Genomic DNA, 15,506 nt, shown 5'->3' with positions numbered 1-15,506 from the left:
TGACATTCACAATATATCATATATTTGTATATATTTTGATATGTGCATAGACATATATAAAACTTTGAAATTCCAAACCAGCCTTTAATGAGGATCTTATATCTATCTAACAGATGGAATACTAGGTGCCAGGGGAGATGGTGTATAAATTGTATAACACCAGACATCTTGGGTTGCCAGGCACCATGTGGTAGGCATAGTTTTCCTGGATCTCAGGATCAATGTGATCAGCTGTACAGCATCCCGTTCCCCTCTGACTAGTCAGACCCTGCTCACCTCATTATCTCTGTCTTTCTCCAGGAAGTGGCGGGCCACGTGGCTGGGTAAGATGTTGCGCAGCATGTTCTCGTTGTGCTCCCTCAGCTCCTTCATCTCGTTGATCTCCTCTTTGGCTTGCACTCGCCACAGGAAATCAAGGCGAGCTGTGTACTCCAGCTGTAATGGACAGGGGCCAAAGAGACGGAGCCGGCTCAGGTTTGCATGTCTGCAAGGTTTCTCTGGGATTCTTCACAGGTGAAACAAAGCCTAACTTCCTCATCTGAAGGCCCACGCCTGAAGCTAAGTTTTCTGAGGATTCCAGGACTGTGCACCTGTTCTTCCAGGGACTATCTATACATAGGTCATTTTTTCCTGTGTGGGATTATCTGACAATACCTGTGTCCTCCATGGACTGTAGATGGCATGGGTCCAGGAAATTTTCCATATGATTGATATTACATTCTTTTTGTCATGAACTGAATGTGTACCCTGCCCCCAGAAGTTCATATCTTGAACCTCTAATTGTTGATGGCATGTCTTTGGCAATTGAACCTCTGGAAGGAAGTTAAGGTTCAATGAAAGATTGAGAGTGGCGTGCTTAGGATGAGATTCCTGACCTCACTAGAGGAGACAGGAACAGCTTTGTTTTCCATTCTTATGTGGACATGTCAACTAAAGGCCATGTGAAAGATAGCAAGAGGGTTCTCTTCAAGCCAGAGTGACTAATAGGGCCTTATTCTTAGTTTCCTTGTTTCTGAATTAGAGGTGAATACCACTCACTACAAGAGAGCAGAGGAAATTTTACTTAGGAGGCCTTTTGTCCTGACTTCCCTTCTTATTGGAGTTGGGCAGCTTCTCTTCATGGGCAGCTCATAAGGCATTAATATCTTAGCATTGGGGGTGTTGTTTTTTTCAAAGTCTTTAGCAATGAGCATGAACAACATGATTCACTGTTGGTCACATGGTTGGATGCTCCAAACTCAAAGACTTAAAACATTTAGCTAGTTTCTTTGTTTTATTTTCAAGTCTCAATGGTGGCACAAAGTCATTCATTTGGCTGCATTTGTAATACTAAAAGCTGGAAATGACAGAAGTGTTCATTCAGTTGCATGGCCAAACTATAACAATATACTCAATAGAACATATTGCAGCCTAAGAAATAAATTAAGAATGTTTCTTTATTCTCTGATGGTTTGGTCTCCAAGGGAAGAAAAATTTATGCTGTCACATCATATATTAGTTACCTAAGAACTTAAGAGCACTCCTTCTTCCTGTATGCACACCTTCACCCCGATATTCACAACCTTATGCTTATGATAATCATATTGTAGGTGGTAATATTTGCATTATTAGTCTAGACTATTAGATGTGAGTTGCATAATAAAGCAACTGGGCAATTGTGGTTTTGTCATTAAAAATAGAATTTGGGGAGGAGAAAGGGCATCAGTGGATCCAAGACTGGTGAGGTTATAAAAGCCTATTGTCATGCCAGGTTTTGTAGCAACCCCAATACTTAGCAGACAAGGCCAAGAGAGTGAGGAGTTCAAGGTCATCTGCTATACAGTGAGTTGGAGGTCAGCTTGGGCTACATGAAAGACTTTCCAAACCAAACCAAACCAAACCAAACCAAAGCAAACCAAACCAAACCAAAGCCCATGGTTTTCATAAGAAACAAAAGTATCACTGTGATATCAGACTCTATGTTTCTAGCTCCCTAGTCTTTTAATTAATTAACCTAATTAATTAATCACAACCCACTTTTAAGGCCTGGAAACAATGAAAATCTACGGCAAATATGCACTTCTAACTTGTAGGTTAGAGTTTCCTATACACTACTTAAATACCAGTTCCCACAAACATAATCACTATTCTTGCCAGAAACAGGTGAATTTTAGGACAGAAAATTCATAAGCTTAAAACATGTTTTCACACCATAGACAAGTCTATTGGAGACTAGTGGGTTATGTCAAAAGATCATAAAAACCAGCTTGAATAGGGTTGCAGTGGTCAGAGATATGGCAAACTGAATTTCCATAAGACTGAAAACTGCAATGGATGGAAACACAGAAAACAAGTTAAAATGCGTGAATTCATAGTGACTTAAGGAACTCGGTTCATCCACCACCTTGGAATGATGCTGAGGAATAAAACCTACTGGCTACCTTCACAAGGAGCAAACTTAAAGGGAAAGACTCTCACATTAACTTTGCTTTATGAGCTACACTTGTAGGGGACATTTAATTGATGAGGGGACAGTTCTCTTTTATAGTGTATTCCAGCTGACACATTATGGGCTGCTGACAAAATTAGTATGTCACACTATAAAATAAATGAATGCAGGCTGTTGTGAGTAGCCGCTAACCTAGTCAAAATAGAGATGAAAAGATATAATGAACCTCTTAAATGTACTTTCTAAAGAAGCCAATTAAAATATTTCATAAAACACTGAAACTGGAGCTCACCAAGCTTCTACACAGAACAATCAATGAAAACCACAGAGAACTGGGGTTATGTTCAATAGTCTTACAGGGCAAGTATAAGCCAGACGGAGAGTCATTAGAAAAGTCAGATGGCTCTCATAAAATATTTGAAAAAAAGAAAAAGAAGATGGAGAGAGACAATAAGGACTTAAAATGCCTTAAGAGATACACCATGAAATGGCAAAAACACAAGTTTTGAATCTCAATTCAAATAGGCAAACTTCAAAAATATCTATCAGTTAATAAACGGAAACATGGCCTAGTAGTTTTTGACAGAATTAGCCAACTTCTGTTTTCTTTAAAAAAGTATGTTAATGGATTTGTGATTAAGTAAGAAGCTCCCTATTTTTTGATCCATGCAGAAATATTTTTAGATTAAAGAAAGGATGTGTGGTTTAGTTTCAAAGTAACTGGGGGAAAGTGGCAGTGGGCAACATGCATGGGGGTACAGGTAAAACAGGCTGGACAGGAGTTGGTAGATCTTCATAAGCTTATTATGATGTTTTATTTACTTATGTGCCTTTTTTTAGTTTTCTATACAATAAAACGAATCTGTGTATGGAGGCAGCCAAGTGTAGAAAACAATGCTGCTCCTGATTGTGCCTGCAAATCTCTGAGTCATCTTGAAAGTCATTCAGGTCACAGGACTTCCTTCCAACAACTAGGACAATTGCTCTGATATATCTGCTTTAAGAGATATAAATTAGGACATGACTTTATTATATAGATGTGCAGACATGATGCAAAAAAAAAAAAGCATTCTGACACATGTACAATGTAGGTTCATAAAGCATTCCTAATATGTAAGGCAGGTGTGGATGAGGTCAGATAAAACATTTGCTTTGATTTTCTTTCTCTTTCAGACTCAAGAACATCAGCTTTTGACTTTTCAAGAGACCAGGATTTTCTCATCACTATTTCTAAACACAACTCTTTCTTTTTTTTTTCTTCCATTGCAACTTTATTCTTTTAAAAATTTTTAAAAAATTTATTCTTGTTACATCTCAATGTTTATCCCATCCCTTGTATCCTCCTATTCTTCCCTCCCGCACGTACTCTGGTGCCTCACATTTGACCATGTCCCCTGGAGGGGGAGACCTGGTGGCACTCAGGGGAAGGACAGCAGGTTGCCAAGAAGAGACTTGATACCCTATGAGTATATACAACTCTTTCTTTTAAAATGCATACTAGGTGAATAGTTTCTTTAACTTTCCTACTGGAGACTCATTTAACCGAATTTGAATTCAGAAACGTGAGAGGAAATCTAGAAGGTCACATCTAAGCATGATTTTCCAGGTATTAGACAAGAGCATCTTAGCTTCCAGCCTGGTGATAGTGGGTATCTGTGTCTAAGGCAGGCCTATAAAGAAGTGTGCTGGTCTAGTACAGCCCAGACTTCTGGCAAAGCAGGTATCATAAAGGCCGATGTCATACATGGTAACCTTCATAGGTTACTAATCCTCCTGAGCTTACAGAAGATCTATTGTGTTTAGTACATGCTTGATGCCAGCAATGAGTGAAACACAGCCTCCACTTTTACTTACTCAATACTGGGTAGTGGCTGGAGGGTCCCAAGAGGAAGAACTCAACTCAAGATGGCTGGTTAGTACAGACAAGGAAGGAAAGCAGAGTGTATACAAGAGATAGGCCTGGTATATTAAAGGTGAGAAATTCCCTAGCATTTCCTCCAAAGCATCAACTGAAGTATATTACATGCCCTTGATTTTCATCAAAACTGGCTGTACAAAAAGTTCTTATCTTTGTGCCAGGCTAGTCACATGACAACTAATATTGATGGCATCTTGTCTTGGATAAGGAGCTGTTTTTTTTAAAGAATGTCATATGTATTCAACCTTATTGTATTCAACCTCATTCAATCATGCAACAATTTAACAGATGGGGAAGTGGGTATGAGACAGTCTATGAAGGTCTCAAAGACAGATGCCAGCTTTGAACCCAATACATAGCTCTAATTTGTGGCACCTAGCTCACATATGGTGTATGTGTGTGTGTGCATGTATGAGTGTGTGTGTGTGTGTGTGTGTGTGTGTGTGTGTGTGTGTGCTTTTATTCAGCTTTTCTCTATTTTCATTTACTCTTTATAGGTTAAAAAAAGTGAAAGCTTTGAGACGGTGAATGCATCAAGAGCACTTATTCTTCGAGTGACATTGCTGGGACTCACGCAAGAACACTGGGTTTCAAGGCTTGGCTCTTTCAGATAGTCTCTGGAACCAGACTCAGAAGTAGGTGAGTAGAAACATTACCTCATTAATTTTTGTCTCTACGCACAATTGTAGCTTTCTCTGCTATAAAAGAAGATTCTCAGACAAAGCTCAAATTTCCAGGGCTGCCAGTGAATCAGGCATAATGTGGGAGGCATCTGATGACTTGCTCTGCTTGTCCAACATTCTGAACACTCACCTGCCTCAGTCAGAGGAGGAGGAAGTGTTTGGCATATCGCTTAAACATTCGTGCAAAATGAAATTTCCCCAATTATTCAGTTGCATAACTGCCTGTCACTCTGGAGATGTATAATTGCACATTCAACACCCCTACCCCCAGGGCACTGCTGCGCACCAGGCATTTATGGGGATTTTTCAGTCTTTATTAAAAGTGGAGGGCCTCTGAGTCACAAAGGGAAATGAAGCAAGCCCAGAAGTGGGCAAGTTGTAACCATGATGAACAGAAGAACCCCTATTGGATGCTATAGATAGCTAACAAATGATGCAATCCTGCAGAAAGCGGTCTCTAAAATAGGAGGTAAGGCATGTTGCAGAGACAGACTGGAACCAGAAACTAAGGAGCATTTGTGTTCCCATTTCATTCTGGCTTTTTTTTCTTTTTAATTCTTGGCTTTGTGATCTCAGAAGACTTGAATCTCTGCTCCTGTCTTGGAACCAGATGGGCAGCAATGACTTCCCGGTCTGTGCCAAAGGTTTATTTTCAAGCAGCTAACAGCATTAAGCATATATGTGTAAACCACCGAGATAAACATGTTGTGATTACCTCCCACATGAAGCTATAACAACTCTATGAAACAGAACCTGCTATTGTCCTATCTATTTCTCATAACAAATTACTGAAGGTCAGATATTTTACCAGTGGAGCCAAGATTTGATTGCCAGACTTTACTTATACCTGTGCCTATACCTACCCAGATCTTATAGTTATGGGGCAATTATACAATTTTAAGAATCTTTAAAAATTAGAAAGAAAATGAAAACTAGCAAATGTCACAAACTACCAGGCTATTAAAAAGCATTTCCATACTCTTAACTTATCTGCCATCTGTTAACTATAACCATTAGGCTTTCTGCCCTCCCAGGGCAGATGCAGAATAGGATATATTGAGTCAGTATGTTAAAAGACTACCATGTGAAGAAGAAGGCCCCGACAGGGAGTATGGCAATTCATGGGGACTCTCACTCTGAGTGTGTTCTGTTTTCTATGTGTGGGGGATTTCTTGCAACTCAGTTAAAATCTCAAGAAGGAATACACATACAGTATTCCTGTAGGACAGCTTCAGTTAGTTCTGTCTTTAGAGTACTTAAAAGGGAATGGGTGATGATTTGTTACAATTCATATATCAGACTAAGAAGTGCTCCTATATTAATGGAAGCCATGTAGACCTGGAGGGCAGGACACTTGTGCTCAGAGACAGCCAGAGGGACCTAAGAATAGCAATTCTGAAAATGGCTGGACTTTCTCATTTACCTTACTGCTGCATCAAACATTCAGGAGACATTAAAAAAAAAAAAAAAAAAAAAAAATCAAAACCACACTGTGGGACTGGGCGCCTCTGGCCAGAATCGGTATGGAAAAAAGTCTTTGTTGTGTTTGAGGCAGGTGAAGGAGGGGGAGGAGCTTTGCTGAAGAACAGGATTTGAATTTTTGTCCTAGTGCTCAAGTCTGTTGCTTGACTGCTTCATCTGTAAAATGGGCAAGACGGAAACTCCCACTCTGGCTTATTGATAGGATTAAGTGAGGAGAGTGAAATGTGCAGCAGAAACGTAGCAGTCAAACCCCACTCCCTTCACTTACCAAGAGTTTACACTACTCAATCTCTTCTTGACTACACTTTCCACACCACCCCCAACTTGTTACGACTAGCTTCATGTATGTATCTCTGAATTCTTGGGTCTTTTTAATTGCTTCATCCCTGCTTTCCTGGGGTTTCCATGGTGATTTCCCAGGGATATGTCTCTATTTCTGTTCTGGCTGACACTTTTCTCGATTTGCTCTCTCTTTGTTCTTGCTTATTTGATGTGAACATGAACAAACGAAAGATGGACCAAGAGCAAGCAGCAAGGCTCGCAGCACTTGGTTTCTGTAGAGGAGTGAAAATCTCTCCAGGAAATTATCTTAATGGGTTGCAGCTTGCCTAGAGAAGTCCTATACATTTTTATTTTTTATTGCTTCTCTTGTTTTTGAGATTATAACATATAATTTTCTTTTCTTTCTTTCCTTCCTCATTGTAGACCTGCTAAAATGGACAGGGAAAGTCCATGAGACCTCAACCTTACACTAAGAACCACAGACAACTAAGGAAGGCTGGAAGCCAGAGAAATTGCCTTCCCTGGGAGAAACATACCAGGCAAGGTCTGTTACATGAAGCCTACCAGAATGTTCCTAGGAAGGTAATTTCCTTGTGGATACCTGGGGGAAGCATATTCTATAGGTAACACCTCTGTGTTATTTATGACCTTGGCTAAGCATCATCTACATATAAGACCTCTGCATGGTTTATGGTATACCCTCTTCTAAGAGATGCAGGAACGGAGTTTTATATTCCATATCCTAATAAATAATAGGGGCTTATAGTGAGTTGAACCAACATGGCAGGCATGCTGTTTATTCAGAACAAAACAGTAATGAGGCTCTTCCTGTGCTGTGTGGTTTGAATGGGAATTGTCGAACTGAGTGTTTGAATACATGAACCTGTGATGGACAATTGACATTGACGGTGCCTAAAAGGTTGATGGAATCTTGCAGGATGAAGTAGGCAACTGGGGTCAGACCTTGAATTTTGATATCCTGGTATGATTTCCTGTTCATTCTCTGCTTCCAGATTGGGGCAATATGACCTGTTGTCATGGCTTTCTTTTTTTATTTTTTATTTTTTTTTATTAATTTATTCTTTTCATGGCTTTCTTGCTGTGATGCATTGAGTCCCCTTTTAAACTGTGAGCCAAGATAAATCTTTTCTTCCTTAATTTGCTTCTTGTTAGGTACTTGGTTACAACTCTTAGAAAAGTGACTAATGTAATTGTCTGTTCATACACATGACAGAACAAAAAAGCTGTGGGAAATATGATTAATTGTTCCCTCAAAACAATCTATTTATACATTACTATTTTATTCTCAAGTTGAGGAGATAGTGCCACAGGGAGATAAGGCTGAGGCTGCATACCGCTGAGAGGAACTGAGCTAAAACTGTGAGTCAGTGGATCCTTGAACCTGACTGTTTCCCTCCAGCAACACACACAATCTCTAGTAAAACTCACATCTAGACCTTGGGATTGGGAAAGACACCACTTTGTCTTAGCCAGAAATTAAAAGCTTTTTAAATTAGGATAATGATGTTTTGAAACAGAGGGACCCAGAGGCCTTTGAAAACACACTGTTTATCAAGTCATTGTCCCTAGCGTGGCTTTTTATTAGGCAGTTTTATTAGGAATCAGTTTATTAAGACTTATAGGAGTTGCTTGCTTCAGGGAGTAGTGAGGCCTAGCAGGACAGTTTTATGGCAACAGGAAATGCTAGGTAATGGTGGATAGGTGGAGGAAAACATGGCATTACCTGCTGTCCATGGTAGAACACAGCAAGAAGAAACATGGCCATCAACAGCAATGATGCCTCCTTGGTCCCCAGGAAATCTCTGTGGAAAAAGTAAAGGAAGAATGGCATGGTAACTAACAACCATGGATGGATTTCAGGGGCAAGCATGAAGAAACAGATTCAAAATGCAGTGTGATGAGAAGAAATGAGTATTTTTTCCATGTAATATAGACCGCTATAAGAGTTTGCATGTCACCTCATTCAGAAAACAAGAGACCACCAAACCTATGAGGTCATATATGGCATAATTGGTAAAAGAATATCTAGGGCTTAGTATCTAGACAAAATGATCACATCAATATTAACACGTAATAACCTCCACTTGCATAGTGATTTTTCTACATTTCAAAGAGTTTTAATACCTTCCTATTAGAAATACCCTGTGAAGGCAGGAATTCATTCATTCATTTTTTTTTTTTTTTAAAAAAGGCATTGAATTACTTAAGAAGCCTGTGTTTTTCAGATGTGGTGGTGCATGCCCTTAACCCCAGCAAGAGGCAGGCAAATCTCTGTGAGTTCAAGGCCAACCTGTTCTACAAGAAGTGTCCAAGACATCCAAGGCTACACGAAGAAACCCTGTCTCAAAACACCAACACCAACAGCAGCTGCAGCAACAGCAGCAACAGCAGCAACAGCAGCAACAACAGCAACAGACGCCAGTGTTCAAGGCTTGCCATGTGATGGTCTGTATCCTAATTGCTTTCATCCTCATATTATTGTATTAAGTCTATGAGTTGTATATTTTTAATTCTTCTATCAATTATTTTAATTCCCATATCAGTTCTATGAGAGGGGGGGGGTGCTGTCTTCCATTTTTATGTTTTTTTAATGAAGGCTCTGGTATTTTATGCCGATCTGCTAATAGTAGATTTTATTGTTCTTAACTATATTTCTAGAGAAATACATCATGACTGAGCATCTATTGTATCCCAGCATACACTGGGATACAGAAATGAAGAAGACACATTGTTCCTGATCTCAAATAATTCACTAGAGACAAAATAAAATATATAGACAAATTTGCCATTAGGGTGGGTATATCCTTATTGCTTTGATACTCTCTGAAAAGGGAGAATAACTAACTGAGCCAGGATATCCAGGAAATACTTAAGAAGGCTAGGTTGTAGATTTGAGCTATATAATTTAGCATGGTATTTACACATCTCTGGCCTCAGGTTAACATCATATGTCATATTTGAGGCCATGTGAAGACTCAGTAAGGGACATTTTGACACTTCTTGAATTTGTCAGAACTATGCAGCAAGAGTGCTAGGGTAAAGAGGGTGGGCTGTAAGCCATGTATTGAGGTAGAGATTGATCCATCCAACATCCATCCACCTATATATTCATCCATTCATCAATCCATTTATCCATCCACCTACCTATGTATCCATCTATCCATCCACCTATATATGTACCATCCATCCATCCATCCATCCACCTACCTATATATCTATCATCCATCCACTCATATATCCTTCCTTCCTTCCTTCCTTCCTTCCTTCCTTCCTTCCTTCCTTCCTTCCTTCCTTCCTTCCTTCCTACCTTCCTTCCTTCCTTCCTTCCTTCCTTCCTTCCTACCTTCCTTCCTTCCTTCCCTCTATGCTTCTGAGAAAAATTATTAAATACATGAACTTTGAAGGCTATCCAAATTCCTACTGCAGCTCTGTTTTTGAACAGTTATTCGACCTTGAACAAGCCACTTGATATCTCTGAGCCTCAATTCGTTCATCTATGGAGAACGACTCCACAGTGTTTTACCTCCTTAAGTGTGAGGATGAAATGAAAAAAAATGGTGGTGAGGTGCTTGGCATGAGTCCTGGCTCATACATTCCCCTCATGACTCCATGACACATAATCTTGTCTGTGACTGTGTTGCTTTGGAGAATCATTTGCTCAATTTATTTCATTTGAATGAGAGATGTCCTATGTTTAGAACCTCTCCCTGGATTCTGTCAATCTTCCCCAGACTCCTGCATTGCCTGGCACTTCAGATTATCCTCTTCTTTGTGATACATAAAACTTATTTTAAGCCCAGAAATTCATCATTTGAAACACATTTTCAAGAGACAACTGAATACTTCTTGAATCATTTTAGAAAACAGTGATTGACCAAAAATAGAGACACAGCTAGACCAGACTCAGAAGAAAAAAAAAATGAAAGAAAACGATGAACAATTTTTGAATGTTTAGCTGTATTTTACATTAAAAATATCTTGTGTAGGGACCAAAGTATATGAATAGTAACCCAATCATGTTGAGAAAAAGCCCCAAAGAATTTTTATTTGGATTCAGAAGTTTCACTTGTACCTCTCATGATTTTTGGAAAAAACATAAGGAGAGTAAATGGCTGAAGTATGTTCTACATTGTGGAGATTTGCCTTAATTCAAGGGACTTTTGAGATAGTGATTTATATTAATAAAATTGCTGAAGGAATACTATCATCTCCATGGTAAAGGGACATTATTAATTGAAAACATATGCAGAGTAATGAAATCCACAGGGCAACTATAATGTTTAGAGATAATTCAATCTGATGTATCATAAAAATTAATATTTAATGTTAGTATGACTCAATAACAAAGCATTTATGCTACTTGTAGTGAATCTGGAAACTGGAAAAGGCAGCTGACTCTCCAGAAAAAAAAAACTATGATTATTTTAGAATTTGTTAAATGTCATTTATATATCCTCTTTGCAAAAAATGTTTCTATAAATTTAAGGCTAAATGCTCATATTTTTTTATAATATAATTTTGCACTCAATATAAAGAACAATAATAGGTTTATATAATTAAATATATTACAATTCATTTTGCAAATCCATTTTATTCTATATTATGTGTATCACATGTAATATAATACTCCTTAAAAGGCTTTTATTTTATAAGAGACTAAAGCCTATAGGGAAGAGGTCAATGGCTCAAGGTCATATATTCACTTGAGTCATTCCCAGGACAAGAGCCCAGATTTCAGGTATCAAGTTCGGAGTTTTCAATATGACAATCCACCTCCAAATTTGTATTTATTAGTTTCTGTTTTCCTCCACAAAACTCGAAATAAACCATCCCAATTAAATTTATGTTTATTTTGGTGCCTTATTACTGGTGTAATAAGACTTTACTGGTGAAAGATTGTATCATATCTGAAGCAGCCACTTTACATATACTTCTTACTCTCTCATGTGAACAATTTGGATGATGCTAACTGATTACAGAGATATAGGCACAGCCATGCTCACCAATAGCCTACTCACAATAGCTAAAAAATAGAATCAGCCTGGATGTCCACCAACTCATAAGTGGATAATAAAAATGTGGTACATTCCTATAATAGAATTTTGTTTAGCACCAAATAAAAATGAAATCTGCAGGAAAATGGTTGGAACTAGAAAATATACTGAGGGAGGTAACCCAGAGTCAGAAATAAAAACTTTTCATGCTATTGTTTATATGAGAATCTTTTATTTTATTTTATTAATTTATTCATATTACATCTCAGTGGTTATCCCCTCCCTTGTATCCTCCCATTCCTCCTTCCCTCCCATTTTCCCCTTACTCCCCTCCCTATGACTGTGACTGAGGGGGACCTCCTCCCCCTGTATATGCTCATAGGGTATCAAGTTTCTTCTTGGTAGCCTGCTATTCTTCCTCTGAGTGCTGCCAGGCCTCCCCATTCAGGGGATATGGTCAAATATGAAGCACCAGAGTACGTGTGAAAGTCAGACCCCACTCTCCACTCAACTGTGGAGAATGTAGCTTTGAAGTGCTAGATTTCTGTGCTTAATTTGAAGTGCCTGTTGAGGTCAGGAAGCATGCGTGATGTGGAAAGGCATTGCTGGAGAGGGATAGTAGAACATCCAGGATAAAACACAGTGGGAGAATATGGGTTATCAAAAGGTTTAAGAGGGGATGTAGGTAGATGGCAGAGATGAGGGATTTTACTAGGTTAAACAAGAGTAAGGATGTCTAAAAAACCCATATGGAATCCCACTATTGTGTGAGATAATTAAAGCATGTAATTAAAAATCAAATTGAAAGGAGGTACTCTGTATGGATAGATAGTGTGGCTTCCAGGAGTTGTAGGTTATGAAAGAAAAGTTGTAGTGCCAGATCAGGGATGCCTCCATGTGAGTTGTTGGTCAGAGAGGCTCGCAAAGCAATATAGGCTGTTGTTACTCAGTTTCCTACCAGATGACAAGAACCTATTGATGGAGAGTTTAGTTGCAGGATATAGAGCCACTAATCTGGAACTGAGTGAGAAGCTTCCCTTATCATGGGTAGCTTTCAGAGTGCCAAAGGGTGCTATGCAGACATCTGGGGAAGAAAAGTCATCAACACTTTACACAGCTATGAGTCACATGAACTAGAGTACCAACTGTCAGACAAGATGTGCCCAGTTGGTGTAGTAGTGTCATCATTGTTATGGGTGCAACCAAACACTTTTCATCAAATTTTAGGCCTGTTTCAAAAGAGGAATTCATGCTGGTACTGTACATTTGATCAATAGTTAAAGGCTGGGAGGCCTATGGGGGGAATATTCTGTTGTTTTGGCCCTAGAGGGAACCTTCTATTGTTGTTTTACTAAGTGGACATGGTGACAACTGCCTTCTAGCCATTTATGTTTGTACTCATAGATTCCCCCTGCTTTCAGCTTTAGTGAAGGAAGATTCTGTTTTTAGTGGGCCATGGTTAATGAAGAGACTCCTAGCCGGTAACAGGGCTGAAAACAAGTGATGATTTCATGCTTAGCTTGAAAGGAAACCTGTATACAAATCCTTCTTAGGCTCAGGGAACATTATAGAAGAGTGGAAGGAACAAAAGGATGGGAAGGGGTGCTATGAAAAGTTATTTCTGGCCATGAATTAGATGCTAAACCCATGAATTCATAGCAGCAGAGGGTATCTGTATAAGGCTACACAAGACTGGGCCCATCAATATCCCAACTTGGAGAAGTAAGGGCTCATAGGCTTTTCTCTACCAGGAAGAGCTATAGAATTTAATTGTTGTTAGGTAGGAAGAGTCACATTCCTCAGTGGTGTAGCCACTGTCAAGTTATACTTGTTTAAATAACTTTCTATCCATGCTCATTTGGGCAAGCTAATTGAATTCAATGAGTAGCAAGTAAACAAACAAACAAATAAACAAAAAAGGAAAGAAAAGAACAGCAGTATTTTGAGTACACACTGAGAGTTGAAAGAAGTTGACAATGGCATAATAACAGAGATATAAAATTATCATACATTAGAAACTGAGAAAATCACCCTCCTTACCAATTCCCTGCCTACAAGGACCACCAGGGGCCCAGCCAGCAGAGGGTGAGCAGTGTGCTGTTCCCTGAGCTCTGTTGTGAGACTTACAGCTCTATCTATTTTCCCAAGGAGACCTGCCAGGCCACAGGAATATGCAGGCTAGATCCCCACTCCATCAATGCCCTGCCTGCCTGGGCCACCTGGTTCACAGCCAACATAAGTGGGCAGCTGTTCACTAAGCTCTATTGTCAGGCCCACAGCTCTGTCTGCTTTCCTGAGGAAGCCAACCAGGGTCCAGAAACATCCAGGTTAGACTGTTCCCTGCCAATCTCCTGCCTGCTGGGTCCACCTGCAGTATAGCCAGCAGAAGTGAGCTACATGCTATCCCCTTAACTTCATTGTCAGGCTCACAGTTTTGCCTTTCTGAGGCCTGCTAGGCCTCAGGAACTTTCAGATTATATCCCCTCCATGCCAATCCCCTGTCAGTGCCCTCTATGGAGCGTCCAGTTGCAGTGAGCTGCGCTATGTTCCTTGAGCTTTATTGTCAGGCCTATGATTCTGCTTGCCTTCCTAGTAAGGCATGTGGGGCTCAGGTCCACTCAAGGCACAACCAGCAGAGGTGAGCAGTGAGCAGTTCCAGGAGCTACATTGTCAGGACCAAGTCTCTACCTGCCACCTCAATGAGTCCTATCAGTATCAGGAACATCCAGCTAACACCAGGGACAACCAGATGGCTAAAGGACAGCTTAAGAACACAATCAATGGGAGCCAATAAAACATGGCACCACCAGAGGCCAGGTATCCTACTATAACAAGCCCTAAATATACTAACACAGCCAAAGCACACTAAGATGACCTTAAATCCAACCTTATAGAGACGATAGAGGCCTTTAACAATGAAATGAATAAATCCCTTAAAGAAATACAGGAAATTACAATCAAACAGGTGAGGGAAATGAATAAAACTGTTTAACATCTGACAAAGAAGATGGAATCAATAAAGAAAACACAAACCAATGAAATCCTGGAGATGAAAATTTAGGTAAGAGAACATGAGCTGTAGATACAAATATCACCATCAGAATAAAAGAGATGGAAGAAGAATCCCAGGCATAGAAGTTACCGTTAAAAAAAAAAAAATCAATATATCAGGCAAAGAAAATGTTAAATCTAAAAAGTTCCTGACACAAGACATCTAATAAATATATGATACTATGAAAAGGCAAAACCTAAGAATAATGAAAATAGAAGAAGGAAATGATTTCCAGCTCCAAGGACAAGAAAATATTTTCAACAAAATCATAGAAGAAAAATTTCCCAACCTAAAAAAAGAGATTCTTATAAACATATAAGAAGCTTAGAGAGCACCAACTACATTGAACCAGAAAAGACAATCTTCCTTACACATAATAATCAAAACATTAAATGTACAGGACAAAAAAAAAAAAAAAAAAAAAGAAAAGAAAATGAAAAGCTGCAAGGGAAAAAGGCCAAGTAACATATGAAGGCAGACCTATCAGAATTACACCTGACTTCTCAACAGAGACTCTAAAAGTCACAAGGGTTTGGGCACATGCCTTGCAGACTCTAAGAGACCACAGATATCATTCAAGACTACTATGCCCAGAAAACCTTTTAACCCATATAGGTGGAGAAAACAAGATACTCTATGACAAAAC

At 39.3% G+C, this 15,506-nt stretch overlaps 1 protein-coding gene across 1 annotated transcript in view; it reads right to left on the bottom strand.

The window, feature by feature from the left end:
* Positions 1 to 15,506, bottom strand: part of Adcy8 (adenylate cyclase 8) — a 216,771-nt gene that overhangs the window by 18,210 nt on the left and 183,055 nt on the right. Inside the window, 2 exon segments of the mRNA XM_051159596.1 lie at positions 277 to 435; positions 8,538 to 8,616. Coding sequence (XP_051015553.1) covers positions 277 to 435; positions 8,538 to 8,616 — 238 coding nt within the window.

Source organism: Acomys russatus, chromosome 17 (assembly GCF_903995435.1).
Source record: "Acomys russatus chromosome 17, mAcoRus1.1, whole genome shotgun sequence".
Classification (NCBI taxonomy): Eukaryota; Metazoa; Chordata; class Mammalia; order Rodentia; family Muridae; genus Acomys; species Acomys russatus.
Note: the sequence above shows the minus strand (reverse complement) of the source record. Positions and strands in the feature narration are given on the sequence as shown.